Source organism: Pongo abelii, chromosome X (assembly GCF_028885655.2).
Source record: "Pongo abelii isolate AG06213 chromosome X, NHGRI_mPonAbe1-v2.0_pri, whole genome shotgun sequence".
Lineage (NCBI taxonomy): Eukaryota > Metazoa > Chordata > Mammalia > Primates > Hominidae > Pongo > Pongo abelii.
This window is the reverse complement of record NC_072008.2, coordinates 115,288,976-115,313,942: the sequence shown is the minus strand read 5'-3', so window position 1 is coordinate 115,313,942 and position 24,967 is coordinate 115,288,976. Positions and strand designations below refer to the sequence as shown.

General features: G+C 39.7%; 1 protein-coding gene across 2 annotated transcripts in view; it reads left to right on the top strand.

Annotated features, from left to right (window-relative positions):
- GUCY2F (guanylate cyclase 2F, retinal) overlaps nt 1-24,967 on the top strand; it is a 115,048-nt gene that overhangs the window by 29,078 nt on the left and 61,003 nt on the right. For both annotated transcript variants that reach the window (XM_002832020.4, XM_054544957.1), the window contains 4 exons: nt 1,029-1,113; nt 4,971-5,067; nt 11,646-11,777; nt 20,361-20,450. In XM_002832020.4, the coding sequence (XP_002832066.3) occupies nt 1,029-1,113; nt 4,971-5,067; nt 11,646-11,777; nt 20,361-20,450 (404 nt within the window). The remainder of the gene's footprint in view (nt 1-1,028; nt 1,114-4,970; nt 5,068-11,645; nt 11,778-20,360; nt 20,451-24,967) is intronic.

Here is a 24,967-nt window from a genome sequence, read left to right as displayed (position 1 = left end):
TTTCCAAATCCTGCCAATCAGGTCCCACCACAGAAATACCGTATCTATACTCTCTCCTCTCTGAACTCCCATTGAAGTAAAAGTCTGTACCTCACAGCTTAGCACAAAATTGCTTTTCAATTGTTTCTTGTGTACTAATTGTGTCTCCACTTCCACTCCCAAATATATTGCTTGTTGAGGGTAGGGACCCTAGCTAATAATTTGTATGCTGCCCAACTGCCCAACACAGTAGGTATCCAGTAAATACTTGCCGTTTGATTGACTGGTGGAACTCCTCTAGCTTGTGGAAGAGGGGAAACTTTGTCAAATCTCTGAGAGCCAGAGGGGATCATTGGAAGGACCCATATTATTATTATGCAACTGTATACCATACACTTTTAAAACCAAATGCATCTATTTGAAAGGGGCTTTGATTTCTACTTTGCTTTAGCATGATATACCCAACTACCTCTTCACTCACATCATATTTCCCTAAAAAACCTTACTAATCTATCCAAATATTTAGATTTTATGGAGGCTAATTTACATTCTGATGAAAACACTAATTATCAAAACCAGACTTACCCTCACCCTTGAAGGAGAAGTACCATGTTTTTCATCTATAACTCATATGGGCTCAGGTGAATTAAAAAGGCCTTTTATTTTATGAAGGCAAGATAATACTTAACTTTCACAGGTGAGATAACATATTTATTCTCAAGAACTCTATTGCTGTCCAACTTAAATTAAGGTACTCAAAGTTTTCCATTTGTGGACTTTTTCCTCCAAAGAAACACTCTGGTCAGCCTTAATTCATGTGATTTGTTATTGTCAGAGTGGTTAGTGGTTTTGCTTCAGAACAGTGAAATTGCTTTCTGTGTCCATAAAGTCAACAAGACAGACTGTGCTGAGAAAAAATGGAATTAGGTTAGGTAGATGTGGCTTGATATTAGAGTCACCAGAAAGCATGAGGAGTCACTCTGTGGTGCCCTTTATTTACTGCCTCTCTCTGATAATGCCATTCTTCCTCTTCCTCTCACTCTCTGCAGGCATCGACCCTGCCTTTGCCATGATGGTCTGCCTTACTTTGCTTATAGCCCTGCTGTCTATTAATGGATTTGCTTACTGTATAAGGTACATTTTTTGTTCTTTTTGTATATAAAAAATACAAGCCCATATTAGCCTTGTTAATATTGATTTCCAGGAAGTCCTGTTTCAGTACAATTGCCTCATTACATGACCCACTGATTTTCTTTTTTCCACAGTGGTTTACCATTCCTACAGGCCCCATTTAGAGTGAAGTGTTTTCATGATGCCAAGAATAACTTCCTCAGCTGTGTTGTCAGTGTTGTTGCCTGTGAATAGATCTGGCTCTCAACACAATGGTGAAATAAGAGAACTAGTACTTTAGGGCCTGTCTACTCCCTATCGTTGTTCTCCTTTCTCCTAGCAGAGTCTCCTATAACCATCTCCTTGCCCAAATGATATGTGATGATAGGGAATGGAATTGAGATATTTTAATGAATTCCAAGAATTAGGCAGATTTTGCTAGAATCCAAGCTCTAGGAATAATGGTATGAGCTCATAGGATTATAATGGGGATTAAGTAAACTAAAATAAGTAAAGCACCTAGAACAGTATGCGACTCATAGTAGGTGCTCAATAAATGGTAAAATCTCAACCCCTTCCCAGACACAAGGAACTCTCTTGCTGATTGTTGGAAGCTCAGGATCTTCACTTTGATACTCATGCCTTTTGTCCAGGGTATCACATTCTAGATTTCTACCATCTTGCTTCCTTGGGCAAAAGTTATCCTGTCTAATCATCAACATCTTTATTATCATGAAGTTTTGTCTTCGTCTCTCAGATCCCTTAGTACATGACCAAATAATCTAATGAGCTACTTCAGAATCAGGGATAAGTGGCTGAAGATGGCCTAACATGACACCTCTTTCCTATAAACTTTGCATTTTAACACTTGGACCCTCTCCATACTAGAACAATTGGGGGAAAGTGAAAAATAAAATAAATTATTACCATCCCATTTTCCTATTGCCACCCTGCAAACCACATCATTGTCACCTCTTAGTAAGGGTGGTCCTGACAACAACATGGTGTAGATTGGTAGGGAATGGGGTGAGGCTGTTTTGGTGAGTTGTAAGAAAAAATTTCTATAGTGTATTAAATAGCTGTGTGACCTTGGGTAAGCCCCCTAACCTTTCTTGGCCGGAATTTTCTCATTTGTGCAATGAAGAAATTGGATTAGGTGATGTTTAAGAGCTCTCCCAGCTCTGATATTTTAATAAGTCTATGAAATCCTGGATTGAAACCATAACAGGTGTTACTCTTAGTGTTTAAAATGTTGGCATAGCTGTGAAAACTTCTATTATCCAATTTCCCCAGTATTGGAAATTTGATAAAGTCACGCAGAGTTGTAGGTAGCTTATGAATTGTTAAAACACTTGATAAAGACACTAGTTCAAAGGAAGTTTTTCTTTTAATTTCTGTAACTGGGACATATTCCTGCTAAGAACAGAAATTTAATATCTTTAACTTAGCTGCTGCCAAAGAATAAAGTATTTAATTAACATCATTAGATTCTTAGCAAAAATAAACTCTATCCAATCAAAAAGCTTCCCTCTCTGGAGAGATTTGAGGAGTAACAGACTCTGTCTACCTAATGCCAAAACATCCCATGGCAATGTGGGAAATGGAGTCACTCAGCTGTTTATGTTACTCGTCAACCCCCCAACTGACAGTTTTCACTGGTCTTTCCCACTGTGTGGACTGGTTCTTTGGGCTTTGAGTGAGCCTGGTCTGCAATTCTTGGAAAAGGAAGGAAAAAAGAAAAAAACAAAAACAGCGGGGAGGGGTTTGTTTGAAGCTTGTGGGCTGAAGGGCAAAGATTGGAGAGGAAAATTATTGGAGAGGGACATGATTAGAGAGGAAAATGATTGGAGAGGAAAATGAGTTTGAGACAATTCGTACTTCAAGTGGTCACAGAAAACTCAGAGATGGGAAAGAGGTACATCATTTCCCAGACCCACTTGGTCCTTGGTTCTTCAGCTAACAAAGCACAAAAGATGCCCCCTCTTTGCTGCCTTCCTCCCTCTCTCTGCCCACCACGGCTGCAATCAGAAGAGCTGAGCGGCTGATGAGATTCTGTAATAGACGGTGATTACTTGCAGGAGAGTAACTCTCTGTTCCTTCCTTTTCTGTATGTTTTGATTGTTTAAGTTTTTTTTTCAGAAAGAAAGACATGCAAAGAACCCAACCACCCCAAAACAAAGGATTCTTTGAACTCCTCCTTTCTCCCTACTCCTCTGGAACCAGATTGCATCGCCTTTCTATGAAGCTCTCCCGTGCTTTGTTATACGAATGATGATAATGATAATAATGAGCCCTCATGCTTTCATAATGCTTTATGCTTTTCAGAACACTTTCACATACATTATCTGATTTGATTTTCAAAACAACTCTATAAAGCAGGTAATGCAAGGACTATTATCCTGCTAGATAGATGAGGACACTGAGCCATGAAGAGGATAAATTATTTATCCAAGGTCACCTGGACCTGGCTAATTAATGACAGAATCTGCACCACACCCCAGGTCTCTGGATTGGGAGTCCAGTTTGCTTTCTACTAGAGTGTACTCTGTAGCATGATTATTTTTGCAGGTGTGCCTGTTTTAAGACAATTCACTACACATATGAAACAGATCAGTTAGGGAGTGATGCTTTACTTTGCCAAAAGATTCATGTGCTCTACCCAAGAATCCACTACAGGGCTCTTTTAATTTTCTCTGCAGGGCAGCAGCTCCCACAGTGATAAGGGACATATTTGTTGGCAGACAATTAGAAACACGTTAATTGTTTGTTTACAAACCAGTGGAATCACTGAGAAAAACTGAGTTGCTGATACTTAAAGCTACAGTGACATTGTAAACTTTTCCTTAAAGCAACTTGACGAAGCATTTTGATTCAGTGGTGGTTTTCTCCACCATGGCTCTTGGCTTTAACGCATTCCACAGAGTAACCATTATGGGGTTATGGAAAAAGCAAAGCCAAATTGTAGCTGTCAGAGCCCCCAAGACAAAACAACAAAACGAGCATACCGACTAATCAAGATTCCCTCCAAGTCTTCAAGTTACCCAGTCAGACCTACCTGACTGTGTGAATACACATCATAAACTCCTATATGTCTAGTAATTGACTTGTAGAAAATAATGACATTCACTACAAATTAATGGGCATGTTTAGAGAGAATCAGGTTTAAACTGTGTCTGTAATGCTCAGACAAGAGACCAATTCAGTAAAAGAAAAAAACTCAGTCAGCCTACTTGTTTGGAATCATGTAGACAAAGCAACCAACTGATTGAATTTTTCCACTTTTCAACCTGTTGCTTTGGCAACACGTAGATGCAACTTTACAAGACAAGTGTCTTACGGGCAGAAATCTGGGCCCACAGCCAGGGAGCAAGGATTCAAGTTCCAGCTCTGCCTCAGGCTAGGAGATCTCATGCCAATTTGCTCAATTTTGTTTTGTTTCTCTAATGTGTTTTTGTCTATAAAATGGAGATTAATGATTCTTGGCCCTGGTGTTATTAGGATAAATACTATGGCATGTGAGAAAGGGTGTTGAGTTCCTTAAATGTATTCAGAGGTGTTGTTTTGAATGTGTCCTTGATGTGGGATCACCATTTTATTAGCCTGAGATACCATTCCCATGCAGAACCTTCGCACCTCTCTTTTGATGCCTCTTCAAGAGCATTTTGATTTTTCTCTTTTGGTCTTTGTAATTGCAAGTTGTGCGGGCCAGGGTTGCTTCCTTCTTTTCCTGTGCGTACTATGGTAAAAATCCATGTGTGATTATCCTCCCAATTACCTTGTATACCTTGTATATTCTTTAAGTGCTATCTTAGGGCAAATTAACCCTGGCTTTGCCAAAACACCCAGTCCCTTGTGACCTTCTGATTTCATGTTTGTTTTAGGCGTCGTATAAATAAAATCCAGTTGATCAAAGGACCCAGTAGAATTCTACTGACTTTGGAGGATGTAACATTTATCAATCCCCACTTTGGCAGTAAGGTAAGGCGTATCCTCTTCTTTTGCTGCCCTGTCCAATATGGCAGCCACAAGCCACAGATAATTACTGAGCACTTGATGTGTGGCTAGTCTGAATTGTGATGTGTTATAAGAGTAAAGTACTCAGTGGGTTTAGAAAACAGTATAAAAACATGTAAAATATCTTATTAAATTTTAAAAAAATATTTAAAAAATTAAAAATGTTAATTAAATGTCAAAATTAAATATTTTAGATATATTGGGTTAAAGTATATTATTAAAGTTAATTTTACCTGTTTATTTATTTATTTATTTATTTATTTTTTATTATACTTTAAGTTCTAGGGTACATGTGCATAATGTGCAGGTTTGTTACATATGTATACATGTACCATGTTGGTGTGCTGCACCCATTAACTCGTCATTTACATTAGGTATATCTCCTAATGCTATCCCTCCCCTTCCCCCCACCCCACAACAGGCCCTGGTGTGTGATGTTCCCCACCCTGTTTCCAAGTGTTCTCATTGTTCAATTCCCACCTATGAGTGAGAACATGCGGTGTTTGGTTTTCTGTCCTTGCAATAGTTTGCTGAGAATGATGGTTTCCAGCTTCATCCGTGTCCCTACAAAGGACATGAACTCATCCTTTTTTATGGCTGCATAGTATTCCGTGGTGTATATGTGCCACATTTTCTTAATCCAGTCTATCATTGATGGACATTTGGGTTGGTTCCAAGTCTTTGCTATTGTGAATAGTGCCACAATAAACATACATGTGCATGTGTCTTTATAGCAGCATGATTTATAATCCTTTGGGTATATACCCAGTAATGGGATGGCTGGGTCAAATGGTATTTCTAGTTCTAGATCCTTGGGGAATCGCCACACTGTCTTCCACAATGGTAGAACTAGTTTACATCCCACCAATGGTGTAAAAGTGTTCCTATTTCTCCACATCCTCTCCAGCACCTGTTGTTTCCTGACTTTTTAATGATCACCATTCTAACCGGTGTGAGATGGTATCTCATTGTGGTTTTGATTTGCATTTCTCTGATGGCTGGTGATGATGAGCATTTTTTCATGTGCCTGTTGGCTGCATAAATGTCTTCTTTTGAGAAGTGTCTGTTCATATCCTTCGCCCACTTTTTGATGGGATTGTTTGATTTTTTCTTGTAAATTTGTTTAAGTTCTTTGTAGATTCTGGATATTACCCCTTTGTCAGATGGGTAGATTGCAGAAATTTTCTCCCATTTTGTAGGTTGCCTGTTCACTCTGATGGTAGTTTCTTTTGCTGTGCAGAAGCTCTTTAGTTTAATTAGATCCCATTTGTGTATTTTGGCTTTTGTTACCATTGCTTTTGGTGTTTTAGTCATGAAGTCCTTTCCCATGCCTATGTCCTGAATGGTATTGCCTAGGTTTTCTTCTAGGGTTTTTATGGTTTTAGGTCTGACATTTAAGTCTTTAATCCATCTTGAATTAATTTTTGTATAAGGTGTAAGGAAGGGATCCAGTTTCAGCTTTCTACATATGACTAGCCAGTTTTCCCAGCACCATTTATTAAATAGGGAATCCTTTCCCCATTTCTTGATTTTGTCAGGTTTGTCAAAGATCAGATGGTTGTAGATGTGTAGTATTATTTCTGGGGGCTCTGTTGTGTTCCATTGGTCTATATCTCTGTTTTGGTACCAGTACCATGCTGTTTTGGTTACTGTAGCCTTGTAGTACAGTTTGAAGTCAGGTAGCATGATGCCTCCAGCTTTGTTCTTTTGGCTTAGTATTGTCTTGGCAATGCGGGCTCCTTTTTGGTTCCATATGAACTTTAAAGTAGTTTTTTCCAATTCTGTGAAGAAAGTCATTGGTAGCTTGATGGGGATGGCACTGAATCTGTAAATTACCTTGGGCAGTATGGCCATTTTCATGATATTGAGTCTTCCTATCCATGAGCCTGGAATGTTCTTCCATTTGTTTGTGTCCTCTTTTATTTCGTTGCAGTGGTTTGTAATTCTCCTTGAAGAGGTCCTTCACATCCCTTGTAAGTTGGATTCCTAGGTATTTTATTTTCTTTGAAGCAATTGTGAATGGGAGTTCACTCATGATTTGGCTTTCTGTTTGTCTGTTATTGGTGTATAGGAATGCTTGTGATTTTTGCACATTGATTTTGTATCCTGAGACTGCTGAAGTTGCTTATCAGCTTAAGGAGATTTTGGGCTGAGATGATGGGGTTTTCTAAATATACAATCATGTCATCTGCAAACAGGGACAATTTGACTTCCCCTTTTCCTAATTGAATACCCTTTATTTCTTTCTCCTGCCTGATTGCCCTGGACAGAACTTCAATCACTATGTTGAATAGGAGTGGTGAGAGAGGGCATCCCTGTCTTGTGCCAGTTTTCAAAGGGAATGCTTCCAGTTTTTGCCCATTCAGTACGATATTGGCTGTGGGTTTGTCATAAATAGCTCTTATTATTTTAAGATATGTCCCAAACCGAATCCAGCAGCACATCAAAAAGCTTATCCACTGTGATCAAGTGGGCTTCATCCCTGGGATACCTATTTCCTTTTGTTTATTAATTGTGACTACTAGAAAACTTAAAATTACATATATGGCTCATGTTACACTTTTATTACATCGTGCAGCCTTAGAACAGTGTTGTGGAAGTGAATGCAGTGCACTTTGAGCAATAGTTTAGCTTTGACTTTATGTAGTTCTTTGTTTATTTGGACTCAACATTTGATGGCTATTTCTTCAAGGGCAACAATATATTTTTTAAAATGTTAGCCTGACATAATGCTTATAATATAGTAGGTGCTTGTAAAGGTTTGGTGAATTAATCAACTAGTGAAAGAATTGGATTCCACCAAAAGATCTTCTCTGGTTTTGATTGTAATGTAATTGGTGATCTTCATTAAAGGTGTGCTACTATGTCCTACCCCTGGGGCTAGGCCTTGTGAAAGATGACATGTAGTCCCAGATTTCAAGAGGATTACAGTTAAGTTAGAGAGACAAATCATACCACACAAGAGAGGCGATGAGCACCATGTTGTACGAAGAAACTAGAATGTGGTAGGACTTCAGAGGAGGCATATCAGTGGAGGGAGGCTTTCAGAAATTCAACACAAAAACTGAGTCCAATGAAGGAATGATAGGGTTTGTTTAGGTTACAAACTGGTAACCACCTTTGTTTCACCCTCACAGTTATTTAAAAAAAAGCCAGAATTTTGAAATTGTGAAATTACATATAAAAATCTGGATTTCTGAGTTTTCTTTAAAAGTTGGAAGATCTGTCAACCTTGGATCTCATCATGACAATCGGCTATAACTCAGTAGTAGTTGCGTTTTGTGGAAAAGGCATGTTCTTTGCAGTTTGATACAATTCCCACCACTCTATATTGTCTTATACTCAGCATATTTCACGTCTTTATATTACCTGTCTGGTTCCATAGGCAAGGCGTCCTAGGCAGAGGAAACAGTAAAAACAGAAGCTTGGAGAAGAGAATATGTAGGGAAGAGTACTGTCAAAGCTAGCTAGTGTGTCTTCTTGTGCTAGTATATGTGGCCACAGTAAAGACACTAGTCTGTAATTTATAGTACGGTAGTGGATGTAGGAAGAGTATACAAATACATTATATTGTCTTCATGTGCCGTTTACTCTTGCTACACAACTGTGCCAGATTTGAGAATTAATTGTTGTCTCAGTGACCAAACTGCTCTTCTGCCTGAATGTGAAATTGAAAGGTCTATTTAATTAGTTGGCTGGGTGAGAATGGATTTACATGGTACTACCCTGAGCAGTTGGAGTGAAATTAATTGTTCAGCTGTTAGATTTAATTTTCAATTATAACCGTAATTCTTACTTGTTTAAATCATCAGATCTTTTTGTAAGGTTGATATTGTGTTCCTGGAAACGTATTGCTGAAAGCCAAAACTATCACTGTGGCTGAAGCCTACACTCCACCCTTGTGACATAAAAATTTGTTGATGTTAGTCCCCATTTTTGGAGACACCAAAGGACCCTAGGACTCATAGTAGTGGAATTTGTCTGGATTTGCCATACTCAATATGCCTTGTATAAAATTTCCTGCCTTAAGTAGAAAGTATAGATGTTGAAATACAAGCTATGAAGCAATCCTAATATATAACCCAATACTAAGAAAAAAGTATTCACTTTTGTGACAAGATGTTTTATCAAGAAATTGATGCTTAGTAGTAAAAGTAGATGACTAGAAGTTATTGTCTAAATGTAGCAAAATATAGTAAAGTTTCAGTCAAAAGCAATAAACCTATTTGTAAAATCCCCACTTCTTTGGTGGTATCCATGTCAAAATGACAGTTCATATCAATTGCCTAGATGTTTTAGCTCTAACATATCAAAATGATACACATAGCTCAATTTTGGACTGAACGAGGCTTTTATTTGTATAGGCTTTCAATAGCCCAGTGTAGTCTATAAGACCTCCACCTATGCCTCCTCTTATTTGTACTGGGACATAAACCATATTTGGGTGACTAAAGCATACCAGGCCTCACAAAATTACCATAAATAGCTGAGCAGTGCTACCTTCAGGTAAACAAAGTACCTAGGGCTTTAAAATCTTGCTCACCATGATAGTTTTTTTTCACTTGTGCATAAATTTTGACATGAGAATAAAAAGTCATCACTTTTCACCACATGAGTGAGAAAAATGAATAGTAACAGGGCTATTACTGTTACTAAGGGATTGGTATACTGTTATAAGGGATGGGTAGCCTTATAGTAGGGAATGTTCTTTTGTAAATAAAAATAAATAAATTGTTTTATTTTTACTATTTTGGCCCAGGTGGAAAAGGATGGCATTACCCTAGAAGAACATAGCTCTTGGCCTCCAGATCCCTTTTGGTATTTGGCTTGTATCGGAGGTTCTGATGGGAAAAGATAGGGGAAGCATACATTTTCCTTAATTGCTGTGTAGTCACAAACTTGCAGCTGGCTGTGCCTAATCAGTCAAGAAGCCAAGCCAAGAATTCCATCCAAACGGAATGTCTGAAAGTGTAAACTCTTAGTGAATATAAAATTAATTCCGTCTAGAAAAATTGGCAGGTCAGGAGAAGTCAGGTTAGGAAAGGAAGTTTTTAGAAGAAAATGAATCTGAAGTCAAAATGTGTGTGGATTTTGGCAATTCTCTCGCTTTCTCCTTTGCCCTTCATGGAGAGGTCTATATCTCAATATACAGATCTAGGTACTCCTGCTGAGATATGAAAATAAAGAATGAAAGGGAAGTAGATTCCTCCCTGACCTTGTTCTGTTGGGGAGTGTTCAGGTTGATACAGGGGTTATGTGAAGAGTCAAGTTTTACATCTTGTCTGAATTTTGAGCTGTTGAGATTTCAGCACATTGGGGGCTGGGTAGAGTTTACCGCTGTCTTGGAACTTCGTGATAGTCTTCATAGAAGGAGCTTAACTCTGGGCTAACTCAGGTGTAATCTTTAGTTGATCAAAGACTATTAAGGTATAATCTTTAGTTGATCAGAGACTATTAAGGGGTAGAGTGTTGGGAAGTAGTTAAGATTAATTTTTATTGGCAAGCAAAGTAAAATAAAGCATAATGTAGTTGTAGAGAGAGCACAGGACCAGAAAATATAATACCAAGATTCTTGTCCCAGTCCCTATGTACCTCTCTAGGTCTTTGTTTCCTAATTATAAAATAAGGATGTTGGAGTTGAGGGTAGGGGAACTCCTAGACAATACCAAAATGTAACTGCTAGCTCTGGATTGCTTTAATTCTAAGAAAGGCACATTTGGAGGTATGGAGAATATGAGGAACCTGTTGATTTATATGTCTTCATGTGAAATAAGTCTACTGGTTCAATTGAAGATATAGAGGTTCAATTTTAAAGGTTAACACAGATTGCAGGTAACTCTTCCTCTTGTCATTCAACTGTGCAGTTCCCAGCCCTTTCCTACCAGACTTATGTGTGCAAGTTCAAAAATCAAGGAATAGAGAATTTGGCCTATTTAAGCATCAGACTCATAAATTATACATAGGCATGTGATCTGCTCACTCTCTACTATTATTGCTTTCTGGGATACCCTCTGCCATTAATCTTATCTGCACAAAGAAGGATGCCATTCAGCATAGTATCACAAAAAGAGCCACTCCTGAGAGTCAGCAAGGTGGGATGCTGTCCTAGGTCTGCTATAGATTTTTTTTTAAACCTTAGATTTTTACAAACAATAATCTTGTAACTAAATAATTGACTAGCTGTATGATATTAGGAAACTTATTTCATCTTTTTTTTTTGGTCTTACTTTTTTGCTATAAAGTGAGGGTCCCAGATTAAATTATGACTGGCATTCTTTCTTGCCCCCATCTGTAATTTTAATCCTCTCTAGGAGGTAGAAGCACCTTTATAATTTTTTGGTGCTACATGGTGGTTAAACAAGGTACCAACCCTGAACTAAAAAAAAAAAGTTCAGAAGGATAGGGAAAATGAATCAATCTCATGTTTACAGGGTTCAACTCATATGATTATTTTCTTAGGAATAAAAAAGAAAATTCAGATAAGCTCTGTGCCAGATCATGAGTATTTTGGTCATAACTTTTCTTTCCTAATCCTTTCACAGAGAGGAAGTCGTGCCAGTGTAAGCTTCCAGATTACCTCAGAGGTCCAAAGTGGGAGGTCCCCAAGACTCTCCTTTTCTTCAGGGAGTCTAACTCCAGCTACCTATGAAAACTCCAACATAGCGATTTATGAGGTAAGATATTCAACAGCTGTCTAATCTACTGCTTTCTTGGATTTTAAAATGAGGCAATGATTTAGTAATTAGTCTTTGGGTAAAAATACTGGGGCTTTTGGCAAGTCTTTCCAGTTTGGTGTCTGTGTTTGCTTATGGACTTGTTTGGTTGACATTCTTGGCAATTATTTTCCTCAGCAACAAATCTACTTATTTATAACTTGACTGATCTTTCAACTCCATGTATTTACTATGCATGTAGAAAAAAGTTCTTGAGACCCGAACATTTAAATGTGTCTGTCACTCCAGAAGATATATAGATAACAATAGAAGAAATGACTCCCTGAGTCTATTGTTTGTAATGAGATGTCTAGAGACATGCACGTGCACAGCAGGGTTTGGGGTACCATTCTCTTCAAATTCTAGTTGTTCTTCCTGTACTTGTTATCCTCTGATATTGAGACTTTAAAATTTATTCAGTTATTTATTTTTCTTCACCTGTTCTGCCTCTTGGAGTAACAGGTTACTTTCTGCTGCTGAAAATAGAAATCCTTTTTATTCCACTGAGGTTTCTGTCTTTCAAGCTTTAAGAGGCCACCCTGTACCACCTGATCTAAGATACTAGAATTTGGCAACCAGAACAAATCTTGCATCAGAGAGATGAACTGTTTCTTCTCAGCAGGAATGAGTTAAGCAGGGGGTAAAAGGGAAACTAGACTGCCTTTCTGTTCCTTCTAAGTGAAGCCTTCTCAGTGTGGTTTCCTTGTTTTGTTTGAAGATACTCCCAAGAGCAGCAAACACTCTCAACTTCAACAGTAACTACAAAGAAAGTCCAAAACAGGACAGAATGAGTTTTTAGATTGTCAACCACATTGGATTTTTCAAGTGAATACTCTTCTCTATTAGATAAATAATTGACAGGGACCTTACTATGGTTTGAATGTGTCCCTCTCAAAATTCAGGTGTTGAAACTTAATGGCCAATGTGATGGTATAAAGAGATGGGCCCTTTAGAAGGTGATTAGGCCATGAAGGCTCCTCTCTCATCAATGGAATTAAAGCCCTTATAGAAGAGGCTTCATGCAGTGTTTGGCTAATTTGCCCTTCCACCTTCTGCTCTGGGAGGACACAGCATTCCTCCCTTCTGGAGGGTGCAGCAACAAGGCACCATCTTGGTAGCAGAGAGCAGCCCTCACTAGACAACCAAACTTGTTGGCACCTTGATCTTGGACATCCCATCCTTCAGAACTGTAAAAAATAATTTTCTGATCTTTATAAATTACCCAATACTAACAGACTAAGACAGAAATTGGTACCAGAGCAGTGGGTTGTTACAAAAAAATACCTAAAACTGTGGAAGTGGCTTTGGAACTGGGTAATGGGGAGAGGCTGGAACACTTTTGAAGGGAATGCTGGAAAAAGTCTTGATTGCTGTGAGTGGAGTGCTAAGGGAAATTCTGGTGAGGATTTGGAAGAAGAGATGAACTGTATGGAAAGCCTGATTCTTCTTAGAGATTACTTAAGTGGTCATGAACAGAATGACCACACTGGTAAAAATATGTACGTTAAAGACCATTTTGAGGAAGTCTTAGATGGAAATGAGGAACAAAGTTGGAAAAGAAGCCATTCTTTTTATAAATTGGCAAAGAACTTGGCTGAATTATGTCCATGTTCTAGGACCCTGTGGAAGGTAGAATTCATGAGCAATGAATGAGGATTTTTGATGGAAGAAATCTCTAGGCAGCAAAGCATTCAGGGTGCTGAATGGCTTTTCTTAACTGCTTATAGTAAGATGCAAAAAGTGAGAAATGACTTAAAGACCGAATGTATTTAAAAAAAAAAAAAAACAAGGGAAACAGAACATATAGAGTTGTAAAATTCTCAGCCTTGCCATGTGAAGAATGAAAAAGTATGTTTGGGAGAGAAAACCAAGGGTGTGACAAAAAAAAAAAAAAAAAAAAAAAGTTTTGATAAGGAGATTGGTATGGATAGGAGGAAGCCAGATGCTATTCATCAAGATGACGGGAGAATGGGAGAATGACCCCAAAGACATTTTAGGGATCTTCAAAGCTGTCATGCCCATTACAGGCCCAGAGTGCCGGGGCCTTGAGGGTCGAACTGGTTTCAAAGTAGAGGCCCAGGACACTGATGCTGTCCAGGGCACCTTTGAGATCCCAGGGCTTGCCGCCTGGGGCTGACTCAAATCTCTGCTTCCCGTATTTCAGTGCAGGGCTCTTTGGCCTTCCCAGTTGTGACTCAGCTGATCCAAGGTGTGGCTTGGCCTACTGCTCTGGAAGATGCAAGCCATAAATCTTGGTAGTATCCACGCGGTGCCAACTTTGCAGGCTCTCAGAGTGCAAGAGGTATGGAGGCATGGATACATCCATCTAGATTTCAAAGGATGTCTTGTACAGCTTCAGGACCCAGGCACAGACTTGCCACAGAGGCAGGGCCACTGCAGAGAGTCCCCACTAGAACAATACCCAGTGGAATTGTGGGGTCTGGGCCACCACAAAGAGTCCTCACTCGTGCAATACTCAGCGGAACTGTGGAGTCAGGGCCACCACAAAGATCCTCCACTAGCACAATGCTTAGTGGGGCTTTGGGACATGGCCACCCTTGACACCCCAGACCTGTAAAGCCACCAGAATGCAATGCCAGTCTGGGAGAGCTGCAGTCATACTGACTGCAACCTGTGAGAGCTGTGGCCTGGGTTGCACCCAGCTAAGCCATGAAGGTGGAATCCACTGGGGCCTTGGGGGCCCAACACCCACCCCAGTGTGTCTGGGAATTGGAACATGGAGTCAAAGATTATTCTCAAGACTTAAGACTTAATGTTGTTTGTTTTGTTGGATTTTGGACTTACTTTGGACCTGCTACCTCTTTCTTCTTGCCTACTTCTCACTTTTGGAATAGAAATGTTTATCTTGTGCATATCCCACCATTGTATTTCGGAAGCACATGATTTGTTTGATTTCACAGATTGATGTGATGATATTAAGATGTGAGGACATTAAGAGGTAATTAGGCCACAAGGGCTTCTCCTTTGTGAATGATATTAAGGCTTTTATAAAAGAGGCTTAATGCAGCCTTCAGCTAGCTTGCTATTCTGTATTCTGCCATGTGAAGACATAGTGTTCCTCCTCTTGGGAGAGAATGCAGCAACAAGGCATCATCCTGAAAGCAGACAACAGACCTCACCAGACCACCAGACCTGCTGGTACCTTGATCTTGGACATCCCAGCCTCCAGAACTGTGAGAAATATATTCCTCTCTTTATAAATTACCCAGTCATAGGAATTCTGTTATAGCAGCACAAATGGACTATAGGCCTTCAACACCAACATTGGCATGGTGTATATTTGTTCAGTCTATGTGAGGGCTTTGACTTAAATTAGTGGCAGGAAACCTCTGGATCTTGCCTTGGACTTAATTCAATCAAAGAGGAGAACCGCTTCAAATGTAAACTTGAGGTATTGGGGAATTATCAGCTCTACTCTCTCAAAGACCTAAGATAGGGTAATCAGATGGCTTTGAATGTCAAATGGAATGAGCTGATGGCTTTAGAAATGTATTGACACCTCTGGGATTCTGAAGTAAATCTCCATAAACTTGGTTTTTATCTGTAAAATGAAGGGTTGAACTAAGTTCTCAATCTTGGTTGCTTACTGGAATCTCCTTGGGGAAATTTAAGAAATACCTGCTCCCAGGCCCCACCCTCAGCAATTCTGATTCAGTTGGCATGAAGTGGGGCCAGGTATTGGTATTTTTTTAAAGTTCTCTGATATGTGCAGCCTGGGTTGAGAACTGCTGGTCTAACAGAGCTTTAAGGCCTTTTCTGGCTGAATATGCTATAATTCTCTGATTCTGTGGAATAATTTATGTGTTAAATTGTGGTATGTTTTACTTGGTGGGGCTGGAAGGTTATAGTGTAGAATTGAGAAGGGGAAAAAATAAACATCTGTATGTAACTGGCTTTTAAGAGTCTGTCAGATCTTTTCTCATTTTGGAAGGAGGCAGAGAGCTAAGTTAGTTCCAAGAATGACTATTGGTCAGTCAGATCATGAGTATTTCTAAATGGTATAGGCCAAATGGGGATATTATTTTTACAAAAGGAGGGTGTTATGAGAATAATACCTACACGGTAAAGTCAATATTAGGCCGATGGCAGGGTGTGAAGGAAGGCAGCTGAGGCTAGAAAACTGGCCTGACTAAAGAGGACTGACTAAAGAGGTTAAAGAGGACTCAAAGAGGGAACATAAGCCAATCAAATTAACAGATGAAACAAAGAAGTAGTGTGTCTTCTGAAACAGTACTCTATTAGGAATGTTTTAAAGAAGACTCATTGTCTAGTTGCTGTTTAAAATAAATCAAGTTTTCATAAGAATTGTCATTGGAAGACCTGGAATTTCCAGATAAGGTGCCCGGAGTAGCAGATATAGCAAAAGACAGGTTTCTCTAGGACATGCCATCACGCTGTACTACACTTACACAAATTCACACTTTTATTGTACACACAGATGCATAACCTTTGGAATTGTGTGGGAAAATCAGCCCTTATTTCACAGATAGCCTTTGAAATGTGAAAGGAAAGCCAGATGAGCTAACTGCCAGGCAGAAAGAGCTGTGAATGGCAGATGCAGTGGGGACATGTCGTGATCTGCTCTAATAGTTACAGTCTGGGTGAGATGGGGTGTGGTGGGCAGCAGTGTAACCCTGACACATTCAGAGAGAACCCACTGAATTCATCTTCCCTCTTCATTTTCTGACTACTTTTTCCTCTTTGCTTCTCCCTGTGTTTTCCTCTTTGTCTCATCTTTCTCTCTCTCCTTTCATCTCTCTTTCTTAGAGCATTTTTTCTGTCTTCTCACATTCTATATTCCTTGTAGCTCTCTCCCTGCCCCCTCCCTTCCGTCAACCATCTTTTCTTTCTTATCACAGAATCGCAGATCATCAGAGCTAAAAAATCATCTAGTAAGTCCAGAAATCATCTAGTAAGTCCAGCTTTATCAGTGAGGAAACTGAGGCTCAGGCAGATTGAGTGGCTGTTCTAAGGCCACCCTTGAGTTTGAAGCAGAGCCAGGTCTAGGATCTAGTGCTCTTTCCCCTTATTAATACACCATGGCTTTAGTTCAAAACTGATGGACTTTAAATTACTTCTAAAAAGTTTAGTGAATAGAGTTTGATGTTTCTTGCTCTTAATTAAAAAGTGAGTGATGAGTGAAGTATTTTATCATTCTCTCTTAAAAGAAAAAAACAAAACAAATAGTGCATGTGTGGTGAAGATAAAACTTGCCCATTTCCTCCCTTTTCTTCATTATTCATGAAGTAGAACGCACACAGACTCAATAAAAAATTTGCTCACAAAGTTTGTGAGAATTATTTAAATCTTAAAACAAACACACACAAATCTCCCAAACCAAAGAAAGCCCAACGAGAGGAAAGAGCAACAAAGTAGGAGATGGAAGACCTTGGGTCAATTTGCGGCTCTGTTACTACCTAGTTTTCTGACCTTGGGACAGTCACTTAATCTCTTAAGTTTTCAGTTTCTTTATCAAAATATGAAGGGATTGTGGTATGGATACCTATGACCCTTTCCAGCTCTCATAGTTGTTGATTTGGCATGAAAAAGCTCTGCTTAGCTGCTCGTGGCACTTAATAAGCCAGACAGAAGGCTAGCCCATGTTTGCAATAGGGCTGGCTCTAGGAAGAAGGTATCGGGTACCAGGTGTGAGGCAGAGTCAGGACTGCGAGTACAGATGTTCAGGTTGTGTACTGCAAAAGGGAACTACATCTAAGAGGGTAATATTCACATTGTAACATATGCCAACTTATGTGTGAGTGGTACCAAAGTGGGCACAGAGATTCTGGCTTCCCAGCCTAGTTCTGGAATGAGGTGGTAGAAGAGCCTTCTCACATCTACATCTATACTGGCACTCCCAGCTATGCACATACACCGTCACTGGTAAACTCATGTGTAGCTGGGTATGTACTATCTTGACTATGTTCCAGAAGTTTCTTGAGGTTGCTTTTCTCTCCTGCCTAATATTCTCAGAGGACCAATTTCGACTTCTCACCCCCACTCCTAAAGTCTGACTCCACAGCTGACAAAGAGGCCTCACTGGGCAGATAGAATTTGGTGATGTGCAGAGCATCCATGCTGCTAGTGGAATGTGCTCCCTGGTGTCTGGGGGATGTGTCCATAAATGAGAGTATGGTACTTGTATGTATACAGCCAGGGTGTGCTGCCTAACATCACAGGGCTGCCACAGGCTGTATGATAATATACTCACAAAGTTAAGATTTTTTAAATTTGAGAGAAAATACCCTTTCTAACTAGCACAAAGGTGCCATAGTGGCTAGCAGTGACCATGGGCTCAGTAACACAGCTGCAAAGGTGCTGGGAAGGCTTTTTTGTTCACCAGTCTTTCCTATACATTGGCTGATTCCATAAATTTTCAGTTAGAGTTTTATTCTTTCAGCTTAATATTTAGCCTTTGGTCCCGCTAAAGGGCAAAGTTCTCTGAAAGGTAAAACTTCAAGCTTGTGTCAGGCCCTCCTGACTTCTGTGAATGAGTTTTAGATCCCTGACTGAGAGCAGATTTTGATGAAAGAAACTTAGTAAGAGGTAAATGAAGAGAGTATGAGTGAGGAGAGTTCCATAAATACGAGGAAAAGGCAAAGGCTGGGATGGTGGGTCACAAACTTTCACCTGTATTAGAGTCGCGTGGAGGGCTTGTTAAAACACAGATTGCTGGACCTCACCCTACTACGATTTCTGACTTCGTTAAGTGTCGGGTGGAGCTTGAGAATTGGCCTTTCTGACCAGTTTCCAGGTGATGCTGATGCAGCTGGTCCAGGGACCACACTTGGAGATTTACTGGATCAAATGCTTTGACCATTCTGCTGCAGGCAGGCACTGATCTGGGACTACCCTTCTGAACTCTCTGGGCACTGAGCCTGGCCAGTGCAGTTTTTATTTTTTATTTTTATTTTTTTTCCAGCTGCTGAAGGTCTCTGAGGGCCATTTCTTAAAGGACTTTGAGCTCCTTGGCTAGTAAATGCTAATACAAAGTGCTGGCAGGTAACTCAGAAGCCTGCAGCTTCCATTAGCCTTTGCCTCTGGCAGGTTTCCAGATGCAGTGCCATAGCCGGATATATTCCTTAATAAGAGAGTGGTTACACTCTTTTTTTTTTTTTAGACAGAGTCTAGCTCTGTCGCTCAGGCTAGAGTGCAGTGGCGCCATCTCCGCTCACGGCAAGCTCCGCCTCCCAGGTTCACGCCATTCTCTCTCTCTTTTTTTTTTTCTGTTTTGAGACGGAGTCTAGCTCTGTCGCCCAGTCTGGAGTGCAGTGGCGCCATCTCCGCTGACTGCAAGCTCCGCCTCCCAGGTTCACGCCATTCTCCTGCCTCAGCCTCCTGAGTAGCTGAGACTACAGGCGCCCGCCGCCACGCCCGGCTGATTTTTTGTATTTTTAGTAGAGATGAGGTTTCACCATGTTAGCCAGGATGATCTCGATCTCCTGACCTCGCGATCCACCCACCTCAGCCTCCCAAAGTGCTAGGATTACAGGCGTGAGCCACCGCGCCCGGCCCGGTTACACTCTTATTTTTGGAATTTGACTGCAAGTGCCCTCTGCTTTATTATCTCTACTTGATGACAAGTTGGTGCAGCCCGAAATGGAATCTCCAGGCTATAGGTAATGGATGTGAAAGCACTTTGAAGAGTAGAGAGCATTGTGCAAATTTAAGGCATTATTACTATTATGGAGAAAAAAGAATCTATATTGATATTTTTTTTAAAACAATTTGGGTTGGACGGAAACTAAATAGGGCTTTATGACTGATGAATCCTTGAGGCTATGCACATAGAAAAAGGTTATCTATCAGGCGCTGGTGTTGAAGTGAAAACAATGAAATAGTTGTTTTTAACTTGACAGAAACCTTAAAATAGCAGTTTTTTACTTAATAAGTCAGAAATAGACTTTTGGAAGACTCTAGATTACTGACATTACTATGGTAGTACATTGAGCATTCAAATAAAAAATATTTAATCTAGATTTAAGCCAACTGGATTATGACTAAAGCATAAGACAACCCCCCTTCCATATACACACAAATGGCCTGTCCCACGAGAGAAAAATGGATCAAGGTAAATGCAGGAAACATTTGCTGCACTACATCTCCCACCCCACATTTCCCTCCACAGACGCCTCAAGGCAGTGGGAATTGCAACTACTATCGCCATTAATCGCGGGGAACCTGGTGCTACATCACTTAGCTATGAAAAAGTGAAATGACCTAGCACTTCCTGCAGTTAGTTAAGAAGGCTTTGCAAAGAGTGGTATCATTCTGTTTCTGGAATCTACATACTTGCAATTGTTTCCCTGTCTTGAGTAACTGTAATTTTTAAGTTTAACTTCTGTGCATGACCTCGTTTCAGCTCAGAATACAGAATGTCTGTGAGGTGGAGGGTGGGAGAGAAGGAAAATGTTTATTTGGATTGCTGCTATAGGTATAAACTCTTTATGTGGAAGGGACATTTTTCTAAAACTGCTGGCAACTAAGTTTCATCACTATTAATTCTCCTCCTTTTCTTTCTAGGGTGATTGGGTGTGGCTGAAAAAGTTCTCCCCTGGAGATTTTGGAGACGTTAAGTCCATCAAATCAAGAGCAAGTGATGTGTTCGAAATGGTATGAGAAACCTTCATTTATGTAAATTCTCACTAAAATAAATCTGTTCTCCAAAGTAACTAACATCAGAGCTGTTTAGGAAGACCCCTGAACAAATCAGTGAAGGGAACTGCAGGGTTGCTAATGGGTTGGTATGATCATATCATGCAATGGCAAAGGTATGTGCTCTGGAGTCAAAGAGATATGAAGCATTCAAATCTCAGCTCTACCATGTAAGAGCTGTATTACAGGCAAGTCATCTAAACTCCCTAAGCCTTAGTTTCCTTATTTATAAAAGGGTTATATTAATGTCTACCCTTTAGGTTGGATGAGGATTTTAAGAGACAATACACGTAAAGCATCTTGCGCATTTCCTGGCGCATAGCTTCTTTATCAAGTGGTAGCTATTATGATTATTATCAAGTGAATATCCCATCATCATTCCAAATCTTCATTTTCCAGTCACCTGGTAATTTCTATTTGAAAAGTGGTTATTTCCCTAATCCCACTAATTATGTTCAAGGAGTCCTTGGATGGCTTGCTTAAGAAAGCAGCCTGTAGATAAGGCAGGGATACTGATGATCCTTCCTAAGCCATTTTAAAATCTTGGCTCCTCCTTGGACTGAGTCCATACAAGACTTGTGAATACTATCTTGGGTCCCTTCAGGTTCTTGAAAGTGGGATTTTAAAAGGCAATCATAGATTGCTCTACATTTATGAAGTGAGCAATTTCAAATCATTCCAACAAATCTGAATGAGGCAACTACTACTTCCAGAGCCCTGAACAAGTGAGAAAACAAAGGAAATGGAAGATATGTGGCCTGTGGAAGATAGGACATGTCCTATAGGTTAGGAAGAGATGTTATGATTTGGTATTTTTCTTTCTTTCTTTCTTTTTTTTTTTTTTGAGCTGGAATTTCGCTCTCGTTGCCCAGGCTGGAGTACGATGGCGCAATCTCAGCTCACTGCAACCTCCACCTCCCGGGTTCAAGGCGATTCTCCTGCCTCAGACTCCTGAGTGGATGGGATTACAGGCACCCACCACCACGCCTGGCTAATATTTTGTATTTTTAGTAGAGACAGGGTTTCACCATGTTGGTCAGGCTGGTCTCAAACTCCTGACCTCAGGTGATCCGCCCACCTCAGCCTCCCAAAGTGCTGGGATTACAGGTGTGAGCCACCGTGCCCAGCCAATTTGGTATTTTTCTTACACGTGATTGTAATGCCTGGAGATGAAGGCAAGATAATGAGACATGAGTCCAGAAGGGAGATCAAGGTCAGAACTAAAATAGGCAATTCTACACTGGTTTGGTAATCCAGGATGCTACACAGAAATCTAGATCCAAATTATGGTGCCAAAACAGTCCAAATCTGAGACAGCTGATACACTAGAAGTATTGACCCAAGGTAGAGTGTGTCCATGACGTCTTTTTTGGGGTAGCTTTTAATTTTGACATAATTTCAAACCTACATAAAGCTTTAATAATAATTCAAACATTCAGCAATTGTTTACATTTTGTCTAGTTGCTTTTTATTATCTATTTATATATTTATGCGCATTATTTTTCTGAGCCATTTGAGAGTAAATTGTAGACCCTATGCCCTTTTACCTCTAAACACTTCAGTGTGTACTTCCTAAAAACACTACAGTATAATGATCAAAATCAGAAAATTTAACATCGCTGCAATATTATTATCTAAACTACTTCCCATATTCTAATTTTACTAATGGTCTTATACAATACAGCTAATATTCCCACAGGTCAGTTTCCAATCCAGACTCACACATTTAGTTTGCTGTCATATCTTTTTAGTTGCTTTTAATCTGTAACAGTTTCTCTGATTTTCTTTGTTTTTCTTCATCTTGATACTTTTGATGAATTCAGATCAATTATTTCATGGACTGACCCTCAATTTTAGTTTGCCTGTGTTCCTCAAGATCGATTTAGACTATGCATCTTCAGCCGGAATACTACAGAAGTTATGTGTCTTTTTCAGTGCACTTTATCAGGAGGCACTTTATCAGGATGATGTTGATCATCCCATTATTGGTGCTGTTAACCTGATTACTTAATTTAGGTGGTGTCTGCCAAGTTCCTCCACTGGAGAGTAACTGTTTTTATCTCATTGTAATTAATATATAACACTGGGGGAGATACTTTAATCTATGTAAATATCCTGTTCTTCATCAAAGTTTTACCCAATAATTTTGACATCCATTGATAAATGTCATATTCCATCATTGTTTCTGCATTTACTGGTTGACATCTTATTATAAGAATCTTCTCTTCTTCCTCACTTATTTATTCATTCATTTATTTATATCAGTGTGCATATATGGGTTTTATTTTATTCAATTAGTATCTATAATATTCATATCAATCAATCTGTCTATCTAAAACCATAAATTCATACTAAACTCTCTAATTCCAATCCAGTGCCACAGGGTTAATTCTGTTTTTTTTTTTTTTAACTTTTCCGTATTTGTAATTTCCTTCTCTGACAGTGAAAAAACTACCTTCCCATTATCCTCATGACATCTCTTTATGTGTTTCCTTCACTGACTTGTGTGGCCATGTCAGGTATAGAGTGTAACTCAAACTTAGAGAGAAAGCCAGGATTTTCTAGAGTTTACCATGTAGACGTGCTTTAATGCTTTTTAGTTGAATGCTTTTTTGAAGCTGGAGGTGGATCTGATCATACTGTTACTGTGAGTCCAGCACTGCCTTGACTACTTATGTGTATTCATGACCTTAAAACGTTAGGGCTGGGTACCAGGATCCAGATGGAAAGCAGATCTTTGTGAGCCAGATATAGAAAGGAGCAGTGCACAATGGGATGGATGTCCTTGAAAAACAAACAACTGGAGTCAGAAGGCCGCAGAGCTGATAATTTTCAGCATCTTTTAAGATCACAACTTCTGCAAAATTGTGTATAGAAAAATTAGGCTGTATCTCTTAGTCTCATGTTCTTCCCCATAATGTGGAACTGATTGGCATATTCCCTGTACTCCTCTAACGGCAAATGGAAAGTATCCTGGAGTTCTTTAAAGGAAATTCTCAGTTGTTAGAGAGTATCTCTTTCTTTAAGAAATGTGAAGAGGAAGAAACTGCAGTTGCTGTGAAACCAAGTGTTTACTTTGTGAAAAAATATTTGGGGCCATTCTAGAGCCTCTATTGAGAATATTATCTTCCCTGTAGCCATTTCTTCTCCAGTGGTGGCTGTTATTATGCCTCAGTACCTCAAAATCATGACCATGTGATGAAATTGTATCCCTTGCTTACTGATGATGCTTCCCAAACAATAATCCTCTTGCCTTTGTTAAACACACTCACAAGCTTTTGAGGCTAATGACACTCTCTGTTTTAGCATCTTCTACACCTCCTGTTACTTCCATCTACTCTCCATGTTCACTACCCCTAATTTATTGAATATTTTGGGATATGGATCATGGTCCTCCTCTCTACTCCAAGACCTGCTGTTATGCTGATGACATCAATTGGACATGGACTGTGGACAGCTATATATCTTGACTATTTCATTCTTTGCCATATCATCCTAATAATCTTCTCTTCCATTCTACTTTGGCCAACACTGCTACCATTATATTAATACCTTCTGCTTTTCAATCTTCTATAACTGCTACTGAAAATACTTCACCTGGCCGGGCGCGGTGGCTCACGCCTGTAATCCCAGCACTTTGGGAGACCGAGGCGGGTGGATCACAAGGTCAGGTGATCGAGACCATCCTGGCTAACATGGTGAAACCCCCTCTCTACTAAAAATACAAAAAAATTAGCCAGGCGTGGTGGCCAGTGCCTGCAGTCCCAGTTACTCAGGAGGCTGAGACAGGAGAATGGCGTGAACCCGGGAGGCGGAGCTTGCAGTGAGCCGAGATCACGCCACTGAACTCCAGCCTGGGCGACAGAGCGAGACTCCGTCTCAAAAAAAGAAAAAAAGGAAGTGCTTCACCTCCCAAATAATGAATTCATCACACTCTCTGATTTCAACCTCCTTTTATCCCAACTGTGCCTATATTTGACTATAGCAGGTCTTCCAGTCTACTGACCTCTGCTTTCTCCAAACTCACAAGCCCTTGTTTTATTTACTTTATTGTCCAATTCAGATTCTATAATCTATCATTTGAACATGTTCTTATTAATATTTCTGTCTTTTTGGTCAGACACACTTGCAAAACTCTAGTTCTGTATGATCCCAACTCTTAACTTTCTTTGTGCTTGCACTTGAACAGCCAAATATTGTAGCAGAAAGTTATGCAACAAAGTATATTGTGTCCACTATAAATTCATGGTTTCTTATAGTTAAATGTCCCTTACTACTACCTCATAATTCCATTATACTTCATTGGTTAATTCACTTCCTACCACCCATACATCAAAGCTTCTCCATTTTCCTTGAAGTTCCAATGTCCTTCTCTTTCTCGATTTTTACTATCCTGGTCCAAGCTACCATCATCTCCCACTACAGCTACTAAGATTGTCCTTTTTTCTTTTCATAGACTTAATTTCTTTAAAAAA